Source organism: Acanthopagrus latus, chromosome 12, assembly GCF_904848185.1.
Source record: "Acanthopagrus latus isolate v.2019 chromosome 12, fAcaLat1.1, whole genome shotgun sequence".
NCBI lineage: Eukaryota > Metazoa > Chordata > Actinopteri > Spariformes > Sparidae > Acanthopagrus > Acanthopagrus latus.
Genome location: NC_051050.1, coordinates 9,979,351 through 9,999,888, shown reverse-complemented (window position 1 = coordinate 9,999,888; position 20,538 = coordinate 9,979,351). Strand labels below are relative to the sequence as shown.

Sequence of the window (20,538 nt, the reverse complement as noted above, 5' to 3'; positions counted from 1 at the left end):
CAGACATCCGTTCCCTTATTTTTTAAGACTATGTATTTAAACCCCCTTTTATGTGTTTAGAAAAAAAACTGAAATTCATTATACATACAATTCAATGTAACAACTTTATTCTCCAAATATCGATACAAATCCATTATAATTGTAAAAACCTGGCAAAATGTGCATTTAATGGAGAGCCACGTGATTAAGACCGTGGAAGGCAACAGAGCAGGATTTACAACAAATCTGAAGAGTTTGTTTTTAGCTCCTGGACAACTTCCCAGGATGTTTCACAGCTATCTGGAAACATCTTCTGACTGTTTTGGAAACTTTCCTAAATTCAGCAGCCAGCTTGTTACTCTGGAAAATGTAAGAGTGAAAAATTCACACTCCCCTGAGATTTACGACATGACGAACAACCATCCATTAATCACAGACTTAAAAGAGGAAACTGAGAGAGACGTGGGTCTGGTGTTCATGAATGTTGTTTAAAGCTCTGTCTCAAACTAAGCAGCAGGAGGGGGGCAGGAGGTAAAAAGGTCAGGTCTCAGGCTCCAGCCTCGGGATGACAGGGAGGATGAGGTTCCCGAACGAGGAGTCCTGAGTGATGAAGAAGCCTGATGAGTGTGTATGTGCATGCTGCAAGAAAAAAGACAAACACAGGCAAAGGTTTGAATGAGGAGTTTTTGCTTACAATCATGTATAGATTGAAAAAAAAAGCTATAATGTGCTTCTGCAGGTGTCAGTAGGTGTTTTTAGCAAATAGGGACATAGTCATGCTAGCTGTTTATCCATTTTTAGTCTTAAAAAAATCAGCCACAAACATCATGAAGACAAGACTGAATGAAAACCTATCTGGATATTTAATAAACAACATCACCATTATGATTTGAATGAAGCAAAAATAATATTCCACATAAATCATAGTTATTTAGAAGAACTATGCATTTACTTCAGCATTTAATGACTGTAGCGCAACTGGTCAAATTCACACTGTCCCAAACACAGGGTTACATGTCACAGAGTAACCTCTAACTGCTGCTAACTTTAGCTGTAATTAGCCTGTTAGCTCAGTTAGCAGTCCTATCAGTCATTGCCCACTCCTTGGAAGCCTGAGCTACACTATTATACACTATAATCTCTTCAGGTACAATGTAGTACTCCACAGGATGGGCCAGCACTAGCTGATTAGCATGCTAACCTCAGTAGGTATTTCTGCAGCATATGTAAGTCTTTGACATAATGTTAAAACTGTTGTTTCATCACAGTGTATTCATAATTTCAGTACATTTTTGGATGGTTTAAAGTCAAATTCTTACATTACATTTGTTATAGTAATTTGTTGTGCTACTTCATACAGTGTGAAAAAGTGATGATAAAGGATATGAAGTTGCACTAATTGGCTTCCGTCTCACCTGCAGGGCAGCTTTCTGCTGGGCAGCGATGTGCTGCTGTTCTGCATTGTCCCGGAACTCTTTCAGACTCGGTCTGGACAACGAGATGCTACATGATGAGAGGGCCAAAAAAAGAAAGGAAAGAAAGGGGATAGTTTACAATGGTAAAATCACTGACAGTACCCTCAGTCTACTGTATATTGATATTTACTATGGTTAATATCCTATATAGGTGGTTACTTTGCCCCCCATTAAGGTTTCTCCAAGGTTTTGACTGAGAGACGACCCTGCTACCTTCCATTGAAGTACACAGTACCTACCTGGCTCCAGGTGTGTTCATAGACTGACTCTGCATCAGCCGTCTCCTCTCCTTCTCCAGCTCAGCCAGGATTGCGACCCGTGCCTTGTTTGGGAAAGCTGGATGGAGAAAAGAGAAGACCAAGAGACAGAAAGACATCAGAGGACAAAGAAAGGGACAGAACAATATATGTTAGCTGTCATGACCAACTTCATCTAATGACAGGCGACATTTAGAGTAAATGTTGTCGATTGTGTTGACCACATAGCAGTTGTGATAACAAATGGTAAATACAAAATACATAAAATTATATATATATATATATATATATATATATATATATATATATATATATATATATATATATATATATATATATATATATATATATATATATATATATATATATATATACGCATTTCTATTCATGGCCAATGTAAGAAAGGAACTACAGATGCTAACTAGTTAGCACTTTCCCAAACAGGAACCACAGAGGAAAATGTTTTCAGGGGGGTACAGGAATCGTAGCTACGCCCCTGGATCCAGGACAAGTTGATTCAAGGAAGACAAAGCACCTGAATACCGATATAGTTTGTCCCAAAACAACAGAGTTACCTTGTCCTGGAGGATTAGTAGCCATGTTGGTGCAGGTTGCAAGAGGCAGGTCGAAACTACAAACTACAGAAAAGGTTATATTGATGGTTTAGCTTAAACGTGTTGTGTTTGCGTTTGCTTCCGCCCAGCTAATGTTTCACTGGTGGATAAGAGACAGCGATAAAAGTCCCACTGGGCAACGAATGTACGTCAAACTTGAGCTGGATAAACTACACAGATTACAATTGCTGTGGTAGACCAGTGTAACAGTGAGTGAAAGTTTAAAATAATGATAAAACTCCTGTTTATGTGCTGTCGGTCAGCCACATTTCGCCTCCGGAGACCATGTACCGGTTTTTCTGTTAGATGGGATGGCTAGATAGGAGTAAAAAAGACAAGAGGTCTCACTCTGCTGTTACTTCCGGTGACCAAAAACGTAATGACTAACCAAAATGAGGCAGAAAGGCTAGCGAAGGACGCATGACAGTATGTTACCTGAAAATAACTTATTTAAATAAATTATAATATCATATGAATGCTCACGTGTGTACAGTACAGTCTTTGGAAAATATACATAAATTAAAACTAATATTGTTTACCCATATTTAAATTCTTTTATGCACAATAAACCAAGCATAGGGGTCATGTGCATGCCAGTAAAAAATTGCTCACTGATAGCACAAATTATATCAATTGTGAACCCGATCCCATGTTTTAAATTAATACATTTAATTTCAGTCTTTACTTTGGTAAGGTGAATAAAAATTTAAAAAAAATCTTTCTCCTAGTATTTTAACGGCATTTCCTGCTTTTCGTCAGCAGACAAAATTTGCTAAGTTGTCACTGAGATAGTTTAGTGACAATGACAGTGAGTTATTTTCATCAGAAAATGCCATCTTTTAACCGTGAGATACCCTCTGATACAGCTGAAAGCTTTGAAACGAACTACTTTGTAAACGTATATATTTTATTTTAAGCGATTGCGTTCCAGATAGTGCTTCCTTTTAGTTTTGCTGTGTAGTTACACTAGCTTGCTAAAACTGAGCATAGTAGTTTCAGAAACAAGTCACTGATCTTCTCAAGAGACGATCTTTAGCATGCCTATCGTCACGTGACGCGTCTGTTTACATCCGGGTTCGTGTAGTTTAACGTCCGGAGCTGCGCAGTGGAGGTCAGCTGACAGTTGTGACCAACCAGCGGGTGTAACATCTCAACTCAGGAGACCCCGAACCGAGAAAAAAGCCTCCCTCTGTCTGCGCTCACCGTTATCAGCCGCGGAGAACCGGACAGCCTTCACCCCCGTTACCCGGCCACGTCTTCCCGCCTCCTGCAGGATGAGTGTCGGCGCTCCGAGAGGCCTGGCCAGCTCGGGGCAGAAGCCCATCGCGGAGATCCTTCATCCGCTCTCTGCCGCCGAGGAGCCGCTCTCGGTCCCAGTCAACGTCGGAGGGGAGAAGGTAAGGTCCGCTGGGGCTGAACCGAGACCGGTTTGTCGGTCTGAACACATCCAGGGGGTAAAGAGAGGACAGTTAACCCTACAAAATCCTGCAAACTAACCTGTTTACAGGCTGGCACCGATGTTTATGGCTAAATACAGCAAGTGAGAACTAGTAAACAAATGGAAGTTTAATGGAGAAAACGGGATAAACATTTACACCAACGCCTTTTCTGGTTAATGTTTAAGGTTTTACTGCCAACTACCGATAGCTTAACTGTCTGAGTTTGCTACTGAAGCAGATTTATCGTTCATGCAACTCACTGTTGCATGAACGAGAAATCTCAGAAACTGTCTTAGCTAGCAGTATTCTTTAATATACACTTAGCCTTAGTTATAGTACTGCAACAGATCCACCACAGCATCAAGCATACACACGCAGAGATAAAGATAAGATGGAGAATGTGGTCTTACTAATGCACACTCTCACAGAAGCTTACTACAGGATGAGTCATGTGTCAACACCATTTAAAGTGCATTATGTTTTCGCGTGGTGACTCCAGGTTACACATGTTTTGGTCAGAAAACAGATTTCTCTCATCTCACTCTCTGAAAAAGGACCTGGCATCATTATCAGCAGAGCTATCCTGTGTAAACAGCAATGGACCAAGCAAACAAATCATGAGGCTTTCACTCTTCCTGCTGATGTTATACACAGGAGTAACAACCCTAACGACCACTGGGTATTGCAGTTAATCATTGCCAGTAGGAGATGCCATGTTTCCTTCAAGGAAGGTTAGTTTACATGGTAACATACTGTCCTGTTCCTTCTTTTTATGTCTTTATTTCATATACCCACTGGCAACTAGAGGCAAAACCTCTATATATTAAGAATGTGAAGCTTGTCACAATACCCCTTTTTCCTCCCACTACCAGTGGTGTTCATTAATGGTTCCAGTTCCAGGCTGTCAGCCAAATATTAAAACGATTTGTCAACACATTTCAATAAGGTCTGATGGAAGGTCAGGTTGTGGTGGTGGGCCAGTGAACAAGTGATCCATTATTGACGTGAAACAGAGCCCAGTGTAGGTTTTCTGAAAGGATAACTTACCCTTTGCATTCTTGACATTTTTTTTCACGTCTTTTGCTGTTGTTTAAAGAACTAGTATATTTGCCTGAATGAAAAAAACTCTAGCACATACATCCCATGATTGTATTCAACTTTGTATTTTATTTTAAATAAATCCAGATCTTGTTGCAGATTTGACATTTATAAAGATTTCTTAATATTAACAAGTTATTATTTTTCTTGTTGATTACTCTGTTTTCCGATTAGTCCTTTATTTGTTCGGTCTGTAAAATATCAGAAACAATTGTGAAAAATGTTGATCAGCGTTACCAAAAACACAAGATGACATCCTCCACAGAACATGTCTCCACATAACCCTGGCCACAACCCAAAGATATGCGGTTTACTGTCAAAGAAACTACATTTAGGAAACTGTAATTAGAGAATTTTGATTTTGATTATTACCCAAATCAGGGCTCCATAGTATCCTTTTACACAGCACTAAGTATATTTAAGGTATCACCTATAATTTAATTAGCTGAAAAATTAATTTAGTTTCTTAACACATTAAGTGAGTGATTGTAAACATGGTTAATGATGAAAATCCTTGTTTTTCTAAATCACAGCACTCACAACAAAAAAGGGGCGATAACCTCAATTGTTTTTCAAATAATGAACAGCTCAATTCAGGCGCACTGGTGCGACAAATGAACATGTCTGATTAGTGCATTTGAAGCCAAAATATTTGTATCCCGGAGCCCTGATAGTATTTGGCAATTAATTCAATAGACGACAACTAATTGATGAATCACTGCAGCTGTTTTGTTGTTAATTAAAAGAATACTTTTAGATTTTTGTGCCGCCTTGGTGGATGAACATGCCCTCTGAGTAGCATCTGTGTCTCGTGGTCCTGACTGTGTGTGCTGGTGTTTGCACCGCTAGCACAGGAACGTTAGACGAAAACTGGCTGAGGCTACGTGGTTAGCATGCTGAAGTCAATACATATCTCTCAGCAACACAATATATAACATTTTGTTCATTGAACTTTTGAACGTTTTCAACAAAAACTCTGGCATGTTGCACTTTATTTCTTAATCGGAGAAAGCAAACAGCACTCTGTGTTTGTACAAGCATTTTTGATAAAGCTGGAATATGCTGTTCATGACTTATGGTGACATTTTTTAATCAACTGCACAATATCAATCCTATAGCTATATATGGACCCGAACATTACAATAAGCAGAACTCCACATATCGGTTCCAGTATTACAACATTGGTAATTCTCTTCCTACATTCAAACTCTGCTCTGTATTATAAACAGAGATCCGTGTCCCCCAGTGTAATATTTGCATATTCTTCCTCCCCGTCTGTCTGACTGTGTTTGTGCTGCTGTGGCCTGGCTGTTCATTCACAGCTCTGTAATGATGCAACGCAACGCAATTATCTTCGCTGTGATTACCACCGCAGGTTAGAAAAAGAGCACTGAAACGTCAGCACCCCGTCCCTGTGTGTGTGGTCAGTGTGTTGAAATGCAGAGTGTGTATACAGGGGTGAGAGGAGAGAGAGTCATTCCCCCCCTTCTTTAAACACAGATTGAATTTGAAAATTTCACACCTGCTCTCTCACGGTAATTAAAAAAAAAAAAAGTGTGTGGCAGAAAAAGACGTGTTATGGTTGAACGTTAGCTTCTGTGCTTTCATGCACCTAAATGTTTTTGAGGATGAAAATAGTTCCTTCCCCATGTGAGGCAAGAAGCGGCCCTGCGGGACAGGAGTAACTGCTGTTACTGCTCTTAACTGCTTGTTAAGAGTTTAGATCAACTCCGGTTGTTTTGCTGGCAGATGTGGTTGGTTAGTTTTATTTTCAGAACCACTTTCGATGAGGCAGGGACCCTGCTGCCCCGTGGTGCTGCCTTACTTCCTGTTGAGGTGTTTACATTTTTATCTTGTTTAGACTTGACATATTGTTGCCTGCTGTCCCCCCAGTTTGCTAATGCAGTCCCCTCTAAATGTGCCATACATCAATCATGTTTTTTTGCATTACAGTAAAGTGATGTCCCTTTCTGAGCAGATCAGCCGGTTCTACTTCTTCTTATACTTGTTTTTTACCCACTTAGTCATAATATCCACATGACTGATTATGATTGTTTTTTTTTTTTAAATCTCATTGTGGTAAAATCGCATTTTGTAAAAGAACCAATAGTCATCTCTACAGTCACAATATCTGTATCAAGGTGTCTTGTCAGAAATATTGTGATCTATGACTTTGTTGCCCAGTACTAGCATTTGCAAAGTTTTTTTTGAGGAGATTCCAAAATATTGATATATATATATCATAATATACCCTAAAAATATTGTAATATTATTGTAAGGTTATATTGGCCAAGCCTAAATCTACTGTAGAGATGTGTTTGTTTTTCAAAACTTTCGACCTAAATGTGATAAAACAGCACCTAAAAGTCGAAAATAAATCACACAATTGTCTTTTCTCTGACAGTAACTAGGGATGCATGATATTTTGCCTATTGACTGAGATGTGGAATATTAAATCATCCACATTGGCTCACTGCATCTTTGCCTTTCTTACCCTCAGGTGTGCACAAGCGACTTATGAACTTCATCTAACACACAAAAACAGAGAAAATTATCCATTATCTTCTCAGTATCGACCATGAGAAGCAAGTAAAAAAATCCATATTGTGCATTCCTAATAGTAATGTCTCCAAATCCACAGCACTCTTGCTGTGCTTGGTTGAAGCCTGTGGGGGAAGTTTGTCATCTCTACTTGTTTCTGTAAAACCACTGAAAGATTGAAAGCGTTGGAACAAGTCAGACCTGTGGGGGAGTGTCATCTGTGAAAAGTCTATACATAGATTTGCTCAGTTTTTATAGTTATATTGATCAGATTTTTATTTTTATTTTGGATCCAGATACTGACTTTACTAATTAATGCACCTGTTTATCCATAAAATTAGAGGATGTCATTTTACGGGAAAGCTTCTCTGTCCTTCTAAATCATGTATCCCCTGGGCCACGGATACTCCATTTCTCTTCCCTCATCCATCTTTCAATTACACAGACAGGAGTAGAGTCAGATGGTGTAGAGTGTGTGCAGCAGCAGCCTCAACAAGAGCCCCATTGACAGACAGCGACAACTGCATCACCATCAGCATCAATCTATCACCTCTTTGTTTGCAGCGTTTCCCACTGCAGCAATCTAAATGTGATGTCACCGCTGTCTCTGTCCACGCAGGAAGCGGGGCTGACCAATGGCACGCCAGTTGAGACGTCGAGTCCCGCCTCCGCGTCCTCGCTGTTCAACAGGCTGCAGCTGGACGACGACCTGGAAGCAGACGTCAGGGACCTCTACGCCTCAACCGAAACCCGCGACCTGTTTGTGACAGTGGACGACCCAAAGAAGCACGTCTCCACTATGGAGACCTACATCACTTACAGAGTCTCCACCAAGGTCTGCTATTGGCTGGTGTCATGTTAAAACGCTCTCCTTGGTTTTCTTCAGACGGTGGAGGCTATATTAAACTTAGATATAAAGAGATTGTGTTGTTTGGTAATCAAGTTTTAGCCCACCTACCAATTATATATACTGAAATTTACTGCTGCTAATTTTTCAAATACAGTTAGTATTTTGTGTACCACTGCACAGGTAATCCATTATACTGGACAGTTAATCTTCTTATTAGTTGTCATCCTTTGCATTTATGTTTTTAAAAGCTGTCCTACGTGGTGTGTTTACTGAACGCTTGATATCCAAGTGCTAAGAGCTTGCTGATGAGCAGCAATGCTTTCTTTATGTAAGCACCTTTAGTTTTCATGTTATATGTTCAGTATGTGTATTCTTTCTAATGGCGGCTGGGGGCATTTCCACTGGTTACAAAAGGAGGTCAGGTTGTATGTAAGCCTATGAGAAAACGAACCTACTTCTCACTTTATTCATTGCCCCATCAAACAGTTTCCAATGACTTTAGGGTCTCTTAATGTCCTCTTCAATACAGAATGATGTTCATTTAGTAAATTATTGTCCCATTCAGAGTAAATTGATGATAAAGCAGGGTATGCTTTGGGGCTTGGCTACCTTGGGATTGAAAAGTCGCTACCACAGCTTGTCCTCGGATTCTCAGTCAGATCCAGTGAAGATAACTTTCCTAGCTTCAACATCTCACCTTTTTAACTTCCAATTTCTAGATCTGAAAAAAAAAACAAGATGGCGAGGGTTCACCAAACAGTAGGTTTACACTTGAGTTAGCCTGTGCTGCCTACAGGAATGAAAAGGAATAGCAGCAGGAATTTAGACTTTTAAATATGCTACTGTCCCCAACTCTTACCAAAAAATATATCTCAGGGGTGATGAAACATCTAAGATTTCAGTTAGGGAAAGACTTTTTACTGGAATCAATAAAAAAAATTATATTTGAGACCAGAGATCTATTCATAAATGTGTGTTTACCAGCTGGAACCTCAGTTCCATCCTCCAGATCCCTCTGCCAGTAATCAGAGGCAGAGGATCTTCTCTGTCTGAGAGAGTTAATTTGTTCAGACTTCCAGCAGAGAATCATAGCTGTGCAGGCCATTCCTTCGTGTAATGAAAGAAACAGATTCAGAGGGAGATGCTGCCAGGAGCTGACGACAGTTACCTTATGCACAGGCTCACAGGCCCATGACAAATATCACAGCCCCATATGAACACAAAGTGTTAATTGAGAGCATGTGGGTGGGCGTCTTTTAGAACTGTATCATCAGGGAAAGTGAGACTACGTGTTTGTGTGCATGCAACGTCAGCTGTATTTCAAGGTCAATAAGCATGTTCCTAACGCATCAATGTGATGATCGCAGACACGGTCACCCTCCAGTCTAATATGAATTCTACTCCTGTGTACACACAGTGCATTTACGAATGTACACACAGGGAAATATGTATCTGAACTAGCTGCTTTTTTAATTTAAAGGTTTTTGCGTGTGTGTTTCCTCAGACATCAAGAATAGAGTTTGACCTGCCGGAGTACTGTGTGCGGCGGCGCTACCAAGACTTTGACTGGCTGAGGATCAAGTTGGAGGAGAGCCAGCCGACCCACCTCATCCCTGTAGGGCAAATGAGCCATGACGCACACCTACGCTCTATGCTGTTTTCCATTTCGAAACGCTCAATTTACCGTCTCCGCTCTGATTCTCCTCTTCCCTCATCCTCTCAATCCCTCTTCATCTCCAGCCGCTGCCAGAGAAGTTCGTGATGAAGGGCGTGGTCGATCGTTTCTCGGAGGAGTTTGTGGAGACGAGGATGAAAGCTTTGGACAAGTTCCTGAAGCGGGTTGCCGACCACCCTGTCCTCTCCTTCAACCCACATCTAAACGCTTTCCTGTCTGCCAAGGTAACACGTCACAAGAGTGGGAAGTTCAGGGACTCTCTTTAAGAATCTTTTTTTTTTTCCTTGACTGTCGTAAACTGTTATTACTTCTTTAACAACTAAGAGAGCTTAATTCAGAAACACAAGGTGGATATTTGTCCCTTCTGCTGTCGAATACTTGCATGCAGTGTCCATGTAGCTGTTTCCGTGGACAGAGTTTTGATACTTTCACAACATTTATACACCACTTAGACTGCATGAGATCTTTTAATGCTGACAAAAAAACAGCGATCTCAGCAGTTCTTTCAGTAAATGCAAACTGCACAGCACAGAGCTGCTTCTTCCTTAGTTTCCACGTCTGCCATCAGTCACAAATTTGGTCTCTAAGTAGCTGAGACACAAGGCAAGACTTTATTGATCCCTGTGGGGGAAATGAGGTTGTTGCAGCAGTAAAATAATTGGACTCAGAAGGAAGAGACAGAAAGAAAGAAAAAAAGAAAGAAAGAAGGGCATAGAGATAGTAGAACAGGATCAGGTCTACAATGTAAAGTGACACTACAGGTGATAAAACAACAGTAGTTGTGAGGGGTTTTATAAACACACAACATTTTTTAGCAGGTGGAAGAAAAGAAAGTGTTATTATGAATGCTGGTTTCTCGTGATGTAAATGCAACTGTCTCCTGTTCTCATTGTGCGTCTGCAGGACCTGAACAAGCGTCAGGGTCTGGCACTGCTGACCAAGGTGGGCGAGTCCGTGAAGCACGTGGCCGGAGGGTACAAGCTGCGGGCACGGCCGCCTGAGTTCTGCGCCATGGGAGAATACCTGGACACATTCAGCCAGAAACTGGGAACCATCGACCGCATCGCTCAGAGGATCCTCAAAGAGCAGTCAGGTATCGCACAGAGGTTGATGACTCTTCTTTTTCTTTCTTTAAATGATGGAATTTTTTATTTTGGGGCATTTTTTACTTTTATTGGAAAGTTGTTAGCAAAGACACAAATCTGAGTCATACTTTAAGTCCAGGCTGTTACACGTTTCAAAGCATCTGCCTATTGACAGTCACTAGTAGAGAAATGTTCTACTGGAAATATATCTGTGTCAACCCTGAAATGTTACAATACCATGAAAAAACATTGTTTTTCATTTCCAATGAGTGTGTTCAGTTGTAGAATTAAATGTTTGGAGGCAACAGATTGACTTGGCAAACTTAGAATGAACATTACTATTTTTTTTTTCATAGAATTAATTTGTGTTTGTTTGAAATGTGTTAATACTTCTAGTGGCTCAAGAGCTGAAGCCACTACTTAAAAGCTACTTTTGGCACCAGGAAGAAACATTTTGAAACAGTGGTGTGTGCTGCTTGCAACATGGCCTCAAGTAGTCTACTTTCTTAGAGGACCTGCTTACTGGCAGTTATTTTCATGGTGCCTGTGGTTAGCTTATGTCATGAGACAGTTCACTTTTCAGCCAGGTGTCTAACTGTAGCTCGAGTGAATCTGTCTGCAGTATTGACCTGCTCAATATTTGTTTGGAGAAAAACCCACAGACCTTTGGGCCTTGAGGTGATGCCTGGTTGATAACTGCAGGCTTCACTCATGCATGACAAGTGATCCTGTAAATACCTGTCATCTGCTGTGTGAAATGCTCGTCGTCACCATCTGTTCTGGGGATTTAGACACACTGTGGTCTTTGGTCCAAGAATAAAGTGTGAACAAAAGGTCTGTCTTCCCACACCGGAAGAGATAAGATGGAAACTCTGGGAACTTTAGATAATGAAGGCCTGCGAGCTGATAGAAAGTGTTTAAAAAAACAAATGCCATGCATGCTTGACTCAGCAGCCTGGCGTTTAGCCATTTCTCCCTCTCATGCGTAATTTTACAACATAGATTGCCCAGTCCAAACATTGGTTTCCTTACCTCCCTTTTTTTTTTTTTCCTCTTTCGCCCCCGCTAGAGTACCTGACGGAGCTGCGTGAGTACGGCACCGTGTACTCCAGCTGGGCCGGGTCTGAGGAGGAGCTGCGCCGTCCCCTGGAGGGCGTGGCCAGCTGCGTGGCAACGTGCTGCAGAGCGCTGGAGGACCAGAGTGAGAACATGAGCCAGGACTTCCTGCCCGTTCTCAGAGAGTACATCCTCTACATAGAGTCCATGAAGGTGAGAAGGACATTTCGAGAGACTGATACCGTCAAATGTGTTCACCTCCAGAGATTTCCATCATCAAAATGTGAAAAATTATTCTTTTATGATTCTAAAAATAAGATAATACAAAAACAAAAAGTACATCCTTGCCATTTTCCCTCTGCGACACACAAATACATTGTGTATGCCATATCCATAATACATGTACATACACATTCTATTCAGTATGTACCACATACTAATCATCATGGTTTACAACTATGGCAGTTAGCAGATAAAAACACAACACGCTTTAGCATTTTACACAGGAAATGATAAATACAAGCAATGTAGGGCATCAATCAAACTGACTTTTGATTGTAACTGACAATTAAACTGATTTCATTATCAAAGATCTTATTGAGCTGTTTGCATTGCAATCTGGGAGAATAGTGTGTATTGACTGCACATACAGCAATCAAAATTTTGCATTCATGCTTATTGGCATACTACTGCTGTGGTCCAGACAACTCAGAGCTCAAATATTTCCGACCTCCTGCTATAAAAAGTACAGTGGAATGTCAGTCGGACTCGGAATTCCGACTTGTTAACTCAACAGTTTTTGTATTAGGTCACTGAATGGGATTTTTAGATACGTTGCCAAGTATAAAAGTGCCGTAAAATAAAATGTACAATGGCGCCTGTTGACTTCATGTGTCCTTTTTCCTCCTCTAATTTGTTTATACATGCAAAGATACTGCACTCATGAGGGTTCACTTGTGTGCCAAAGAGACCTCATCTTTCAGTGGTCCGCCAAGTTTTTTGTTAACTTCTGGCAACGTGCTCCTGGAACGCTCAGAGGTCGGAAGTTGGAAATTTCAGCCAGGAAAATCCAACCTCCGACTTTGACTTGAACCTGCTTTGAGTTAGTGTGCAGTCTGGATTTCGAACACAGCAACGTGCTTGCTTTTTTTTTTTTTTAAGCTAAGCCACCCTTGACCCTGAATAGAGGAAGCAGCTTCTGAGAATCTGCATGTGTCATGTCCTCACCAAGCTCCTGACTCAGCATGTCTTTGTGTCTGTTAATATTGTTCACATTTCATCTTTCTCAGAAGTATCACTGTATCGGTGAGTGTCACACAATGAAACGGTTGACGTCTTCTTGTTGGTTGTAGAATGTTTTGAGGAAGCGAGATCAGACCCAGGCGGAGTATGAGGGTCGACTAGAAGCAGCCATATTGCGCAAACAAGAGGACAAAACGCCAGTAAGTTGCCTCCTTCCTCTCGCATGCGTAAAACTTAAAAACTGCTCACCGTTGGCATTTCTGGGTGTGTCAGTAGTTGCCCAAAGCTGACTTCACACTACTTTGTATCCCTTGACCTGTTGTAATCATACAATTGGGCATTTAACTGTTTAATCACATGATATTGATGTGGGACTTCGTTTTGTTTGCCAAAACTAAGTTTATAAATAATTTTTTAAGGAGTTTCCATAGTAACTCCTCAAAGAAAGATTTTCCGGATTTAAGAGAATTGGTTAAAGCTGTCACATTGTCAAATTTCTCCAATACAACCCTCCCATCCAAAACTCTCGCACCACCTAGAACTCCTGCAGTTGTAGCCTTGTAACCTGTAGTCTTGTATTACTTCTCCCGAAGGCCCCTGTAGCTGTAGTTTTCTGTGTGTCACCGTAGATGCCAGTGGAGGTGGAGAAATGCCAGGACAAAGTTGAGTGTTTCAACGCGGACCTAAAGGCAGACTGGGAGCGCTGGCAGAGCAACAAGAGACAAGACTTCAAACAGCTTCTCACCGGCATGGCCGACAAAAACATCAACCACTATGAAAAGGTATGCGAGGCTGCTGTTGGGACCCACGGAACAGACTTAAAAAAAGTTCCGGGGGCGGGCGTAGACTTGGAATCTCTGCGGGGAGATTTAATTGACTTGTGATCATTCATCAAATCATTCTTCTACTTGAAACAGAGGTGTTATCTGTGTCGTGTCAGGTAGTTTGGCGTGCATTGTGTTTCAGATCTTTGGTACGCGTAAAAACAATCTGTACAACATTCTGACATATGTAGAAATCACAACACATTAACAGATATTTCTTTTTAGCTAACATGAAGTGTAGTTTGTTTTTCAAATTTGGAGAGAGAGCAAGCGATGAGGCTGAAAGAGACTCGCCTCTAAAGTACCAATTATACGCCTGCTCTGTGCAGCAAAGCACTAAAAGGAAAGTTATTCAGCAGGAGTGTGGGAAAAATGAAATGAATGAGGCACAGTAGGACATAACTGTGTGTGTGTGTGTGTGTGTGTGTGTGTGTTGAACTCATCTGTGCTGCTGAACTAATGTTAACAGGGCATATGCGTTATCTCAGAACAGAGTATCCTACAACAAAACGACAATGTTTTTATTCTAAAAAAGTATGCATTCACGTAATTTACCGAACAATTCATTAATTGATTATTTAAGGGATTTGTCACCACCACATATTACTCACACACAGGTTTTACTCTTTCTGACAGAGATGTGATCTAAATGAAAGTAAAGAGGAGCCATTAAGAATCTCAGTTGTCAACGCATAAGGATGCCATTATAAGACCAGGGCAATAGAAGGGAGAATTTGAGGGCTCCATTATTGTGATAATGAATTCACAAAGTGCTGGGTCCCACTTCTTAGAAGCCCTTGCATGTGTAGGCCATTATAATATTTGAGAAAATACTACTTTTTTGTAACAATGCGTAAAACATCAGCAACACCTTGAGAAAATTTTTAGGGATAGCTGTTTGTAAAATGAAATTACAAGCATCATTATTTGCATTCAAAACGATCTATCAATGTGTTTTCAGTACTCGGCACTGCAGAATTAATTCAGCTGGTAGTCAAACAGACATTTGACACTCAGCCTTCATCATCGCCAGTCTCTTGATTCAATTTCAGTTAACTGGTCCATGGTTAACACTCAGTAATAAGCCAGTTCTGTTAAATATCTAGTAATTGTTGTAAGCTGAGCTTTGGCACCAGATCAGAGCACCAGATGAGCTGAAATGAGCTGTCAGTTGTTGACCTTTTATTTTTCTGGAGTAGATTCACAAACCACGAACGCTCTGTAACAGAAACAGCCTGTCCGTACTCACACCCAGACAGTACAACAACAGGCTGATCCACCGAAGCGGCTAGGAGGTAAATTATTTGCTCGTGAAAGTGGCAGTACTTTTTAAACTTCACTCCCAGATTTATCTGATCTGTCCAAGAGCGGTGACCTGGAAACACAAAGTAAGTGATCACACACAGCCAGAGGCCAAAGAACATTGGCTTCACAACATTACTGGCAGTAGTGAGAATAAATCTGAACCAAATGCGCAATAAAAATCGGAACCAAAAAAACAGGTTTGTCGCCAAGCAAGTTTTCACTGACAAGGAATCTGTGCATAACAACAAACATGGTGGGAGAAAAATAATTAGATATAAAGCAAGAACTGTAAAAGTCAAGAAACATAAATAGGAAAAAGAACAAAAATACAACAAGAGAAAGAAAAAAATATAAATAATATATTTATAAAAAAACATGTATGGTTAGTTTTTGAAATGAAGGAGGTGTACAAATCACAGAATGTATTGAAACATCTCTGTCTCTCCCTCTTTCCCTTTTACTTCATTTTTAATTTTTTTTTGCCTCTGTCAAATGTCTCCATCCATCTCCGCCCTCTGCAGTGCCAGGCAGCGTGGGAGTCGCTCGTAACTCTCCTGCAGGACAAACAGACTGAGGACAAAACGAGTGAGACGAACTGAAACACCTCCTCATGTCCCTGCACCTCCCCCCCTCTCTGTGAAACGCACTCTCATGCCAAGGAAAAGTGCCAACCGGGCCGCAGGTTTGGACTGCTGGACTCTGCCCGCGTTCGCCTGGGAGACGACTGGACGGAGGGGAGTCGTCATTACCTGATGTAATGAGTGGCGCGTTCAAGGACAGCGAGGAAAGAGGAGAGACCTACTATGTACAGACATTTTCCTTTTTGGTTTTGTTTTTTTGTCGTCGTTCTTATTGACTTTTTTCTACTTCATATTTCAGATTAACAGTCAGTCGCTGCCCGTGTTTATTTAACTGCGGTCTCGGGAGAGTTTTCTGCCTGTTCTTAAGTGTGAATGATAACTCTTAAGCAAAAAACCAGATATGGATATCGTGCGAAGTTTTGAAGCATTCAGAGCATCCCGGAGATTACCTTTCTCCTGTCAGGTTGTAACAACCTCTTCACACAACTTAACACTCTCCACTCACGACTCTTAGAGGCATCATATCGGCTCTAAATCTAACGGACCATTCCTGTTGTTTTTGCATGTTTCAGCACATTAACTCTTATACATGCCATTTACTGTTGCTCATCTTTCCAGCAGGTTTATACATTTTATAGTTTTCCCATTTACTCGTAACCATTCTTGAATCGTGACGCGGCTTTTGTGCTCAAACAGAAATAACGCTTGGACGGGGATGAAGCAGGAGGTGTAGCAACGAACCTCAGTAAAAACCCTGTGATAATTCTTCAAAGTGTAAACTTTAGGATGTATTTTTGACTCGTAGGCACCACATTTACCAACAAGTTATGAATGTTGAGCTCTATCAGGGAAGTGATCCACACGGCAAAGTTGATTGTGCTCGTGGTTTGAGGGAGTGTAGCAGCACCACCTGGTGGTTAAGATGCTAATGGCTTTCAGTCTTTTGAAACTGGTGTTTGCTTTAGATATCACATGTTTTTTTTTTTTTTTTTTAAACAATGGCAATTTCAACGGGCTGTAGGGAGATCAGTGAAGGCTTTAAGTCAGCTGGGGATGTAAAAGGGCAGGTTTACTCAATGACAAGCACACTGAGAGAAACAAAGGCGAAGAGTCCAGTGGTACACTAATGTATTCTCTTTAAAGGGGTGAAAACAATCGGGTGTCAGCTTTTTAGAGGCAGATCTTTTATAGAACATCTCTGAAAGGAACGAACACTGCATTGGGAACACGTGGTATAATCGCATCCCATTAACAAAATGTTAGTCCCATTTCAAGAAGGAGAAGTTCTTGGAAGCGGGCTCTGACCTGAGATAACTTAAACATGTTGATTCTGCTAACCTGTAGAGGAACAGAGCAGTTCACATCCCTGCTGTGTCATGTAAGCACCCTGGAAAATTAAATCAACCAGCACTCAGAAGAGTTCTGTGAAAGCTTTTCGGGACAGCAAAAAGAAAATATTCTGAGTGGTTCGTCCCTCACTTTAAAAGCTGAAGTTGCTTGCTTTAAAAAGGCCATATGTTGTTTTGGAGAAGAAATTCAAATTCAGCTGTTTTCAGATGACTATTAGGTCTCCAGAACACTGTTTGAAGTTAGAAGTGAACAAGTTAGTATCAGACTTTTTTGCGTCACACTTGTTTCCTCTTTTCTTATTTTTTGGCTCAAAATGTTGCTCATGTGGCCTTAAAGGAAAAATCCATTCAGTGTGCAATCTCTGCTAAAACCTGTTTACTTTCAAAATGTTCTCCCATTTATCATTGATTGATGATTGATCCCTTAAATATTGTTCAAATTTTATTTTGTCGATTTAAAAAAAACAAACATTTATTTATTAACTCGGCATGAAGTAGCAAAAAGCTGGACCAATGATGACGAGGGCGGACTCCGTCAGTGGCATCTTCATCAGAACAAGCTTTACAAAGACGCTGATTTTAGGGTTTTGTTCATGTGTGGCACAGATCCGACCATGTTGTAGCCTCAAACTGGAAAAAGAAAACAATTTTTTCCAAAAAGTATACAAAGAATTTCTGAGTTTCTTTAGCATCCTTTTATTTATTGACAGGATTTTCAGAAATAAGGTGCTGATGTGACTTTCTGGTCTGTGCTTCATGAAGAAGTTTTAGTTTCAAGAACAGAAAATCTTGTGGTTTTTTTTTTTTTGTCTTTGAATGGCCTTCGCCCTATTTTTTTCAGGCTGCTGTCACATTGCTGCGCCTGTCCTCGGTGTAGCCAAATGCGAGAGAGGAAGTGACTGTGGCTGCCTGCAAACTGGTTTTGGTACTTTGTCAGTTCTCTTTTTATCTGTCCTTCATGTTTTCCCCTTGAGCTTTAAAAGCACGGAGCAGCTACTGTTTCCTCTTCTTCTGTCGGCAAGGCGACGCGTGAAGACAACTTAATTTCTATGTGTTTGTTCTAAGAAGGAGAGAAGCTTTCAGGGTGGGTTTTCTGTGATCTAGCCTCGAGGCAGTTACAGCGGACAGTACTGTTGATTCACTGATGCTAAGATGCTGTATTTGTACCAAAACATTAAAATCAACTAAGAAGAGCCACGGTTGAAAATCAAAACAGAAACTTCTTAAAGTGGTTTCCCAGACTGACTTTTTTGGTTATTCAGTTAATAACAGCAGCCATTCAAGCTAAATTAAAAACACCCTGGAGAGGATGTGACCACTAGTAGCGCCATGGAGCAGTTTTTTTTATGAACCGGTCATCAGTTAGTTCGTATCTCATGGAAAGACACAGCATCCTGGTGGGGAAAAGCTGAATACTTCTGTTTGTTTACAAGAAAACTCAACAGGGCACCTTTCAACCTCATTGTTATACCAGACTTTAAAGGGGCTCTGTGGAACTTCTCTCATTTGTTTATGTTGGCGTATGTTAGCTTTTGTTGCTCTCTATTGAGACGCTGAGACGAGGCACTCGAGATCGTGAAAACAGCCAGATCCTTTAGGCTCTCGCGGAAAATCCGACCGGAGTCCTTCACAAAGAAATCCACAGTCCAGCAGCTTTCAACAGCTTAAACAGATCGTCCACAGGCTTGTAGGGGCAACCGAGAGAGATGGAGGTCTCCTTTTTCATATCGCGAAACAATCTGCCCACAGTGGAAAGTGATTAATACATGTAAATTGCCGCAAATTGTTGCACAGGGCCCCTTTTAAAGCGCTACATTTCAAACCTGTTCAAAATTTAGCGCGCTGAACTCTGAAACTTGATTTAGAAGTCACCTGCACAAAGTCAACAGCTAATGTTCACTGTAAGCCAAGAACATTTTATTATTGACTTGATGAAAAAGAGCTAAGGAATTGGACATGTAGCAAATAATTGAAGTTTTTTTTAAAAATGATCTGATAGGATCAGATCAGTACTTGTGTCTGTTACAGCTGAGCACTGTACGAGGCATCAGTGCATCTGTAGACTTTCCTGCTATTGATGTAAATGAAGTAATGACCTGATGAAGGGACCTGAGCGGGGCGCTGAATGTTTTGGGATCATTCAGGCTTGATTTGAAATTCTTTTTGCTCTAATGGCAATATACTGTATATTCAATATACCCCAGTGTACAGCTGAATTATATGGTGCAGCTGAGTCTATTTTTGTACAAAAGAAGCAGGAGATCATTGTTGGGTTTCCACTGAGTAAGCAACACATGTTAGAAGGGAGTTTTTTGTAAATTATTTTTGATGCTCATTGGAAGCCTAACAGTAGTTCTCTGATTCATTTAGCTCTTCTTAGCCATTGTAAAATCACCATCATATACTGTGTGCCTGCTGATTTGTTTTTGCACTATATACAGAGCTCCGCCCCTCGGGCAGACATGTCTGCTAAAAAACATTAAACTAAAAAAACTGTAATTGCTTTTTTGCAGTTGCCAAAAATGAAAATAAATAGTGTGGTGTTGAGTTGGTTGAGGCGTTTCTTATGTCTCAGTTTGGAAACTTTGCTCGGTGATGTAAAGAAAGGCATCGTCTGCAAACAGGGACAAACTGGCTGCGGTTGTAAAGACGGGAGTGTCGTGAGAGACAGGATTTTTTGCTTTCCTAAATGTACAAATCAAATCTTTTCAAAGCCAAATGTCCCCATCTTTTCCTCCTGGCTTCTCCACATTGATTCACACATGAAGAGAAGTTCTGATTTGCAACGCAACGACAAACCTGATCAATCAAACCTGTGTGAAAGCTTCAAAGTCAGACGATTTATGAAGGTGTGGATCTAGCTTCAGTCTTCTTTTTTAAAAAAAAAAATCTCTGTTCCTCCCCAGTGTGTACTGTTTACGTTCAGAGTTTTTATTGTACATTTGGATGTTAACAACATCTTGTTGTAATTATAAATAAGCTTGTATATTGATGTTGTTTTGATGCAATTTATCTTTACCTCAAATGATTTTTTTGGATATATTGGACCAATAATAAAAAGAATGAATGCATTTGATACACTTGTCTGCTCGGGTCTGATTAGTGTCCTTTCTTTCTCTGTAACATTTAGTATGCATGCAAATAAGTAAGTGTTTGATTAGATACATA

The 20,538-nt window shown here is 40.6% G+C and overlaps 2 protein-coding genes across 2 annotated transcripts; one reads left to right on the top strand and one right to left on the bottom strand.

The window, feature by feature from the left end:
- Positions 1 to 85: 85 nt before the first annotated feature.
- Positions 86 to 2,644, bottom strand: LOC119029517 (SOSS complex subunit C-like). Its single transcript, XM_037116361.1, has 4 exons — positions 2,287 to 2,644; positions 1,694 to 1,790; positions 1,395 to 1,482; positions 86 to 618 (listed from the first exon to the last, which is right to left on the bottom strand). Exons 1-4 carry the CDS (start codon positions 2,309 to 2,311, stop codon positions 520 to 522), a joined length of 309 nt encoding a protein of 102 aa, XP_036972256.1. The 5' UTR covers positions 2,312 to 2,644; the 3' UTR covers positions 86 to 519.
- Positions 2,645 to 3,396: 752 nt separating this feature from the next.
- Positions 3,397 to 20,446, top strand: snx30 (sorting nexin family member 30). The gene is made up of 9 exons (XM_037116360.1): positions 3,397 to 3,722; positions 8,023 to 8,238; positions 9,758 to 9,868; positions 9,994 to 10,152; positions 10,832 to 11,021; positions 12,083 to 12,282; positions 13,422 to 13,511; positions 13,941 to 14,093; positions 15,962 to 20,446. Exons 1-9 carry the CDS (start codon positions 3,600 to 3,602, stop codon positions 16,037 to 16,039), a joined length of 1,320 nt encoding a protein of 439 aa, XP_036972255.1. The 5' UTR covers positions 3,397 to 3,599; the 3' UTR covers positions 16,040 to 20,446.
- The last annotated feature ends 92 nt before the right edge of the window (positions 20,447 to 20,538 follow it).

Bases quoted from the DNA above. Each gene is read 5' to 3' on its own strand.
- LOC119029517 (XM_037116361.1), bottom strand. From the start codon at position 2,311: ATGGCTACTAATCCTCCAGGACAAG. The intron at 1,791-2,286 runs GTAACTCTGTTG...TTCTCCATCCAG, and splicing joins TACTAATCCTCCAGGACAAG to CTTTCCCAAACAAGGCACGG. The intron at 619-1,394 runs GTGAGACGGAAG...TTTTTCTTGCAG, and splicing joins AGCAGAAAGCTGCCCTGCAG to CATGCACATACACACTCATC.
- snx30 (XM_037116360.1), top strand. From the start codon at position 3,600: ATGAGTGTCGGCGCTCCGAGAGGCCTGGCCAGCTCGGGGCAGAAGCCC. The intron at 10,153-10,831 runs GTAACACGTCAC...GTGCGTCTGCAG, and splicing joins ACGCTTTCCTGTCTGCCAAG to GACCTGAACAAGCGTCAGGG. The intron at 14,094-15,961 runs GTATGCGAGGCT...CGCCCTCTGCAG, and splicing joins ACATCAACCACTATGAAAAG to TGCCAGGCAGCGTGGGAGTC.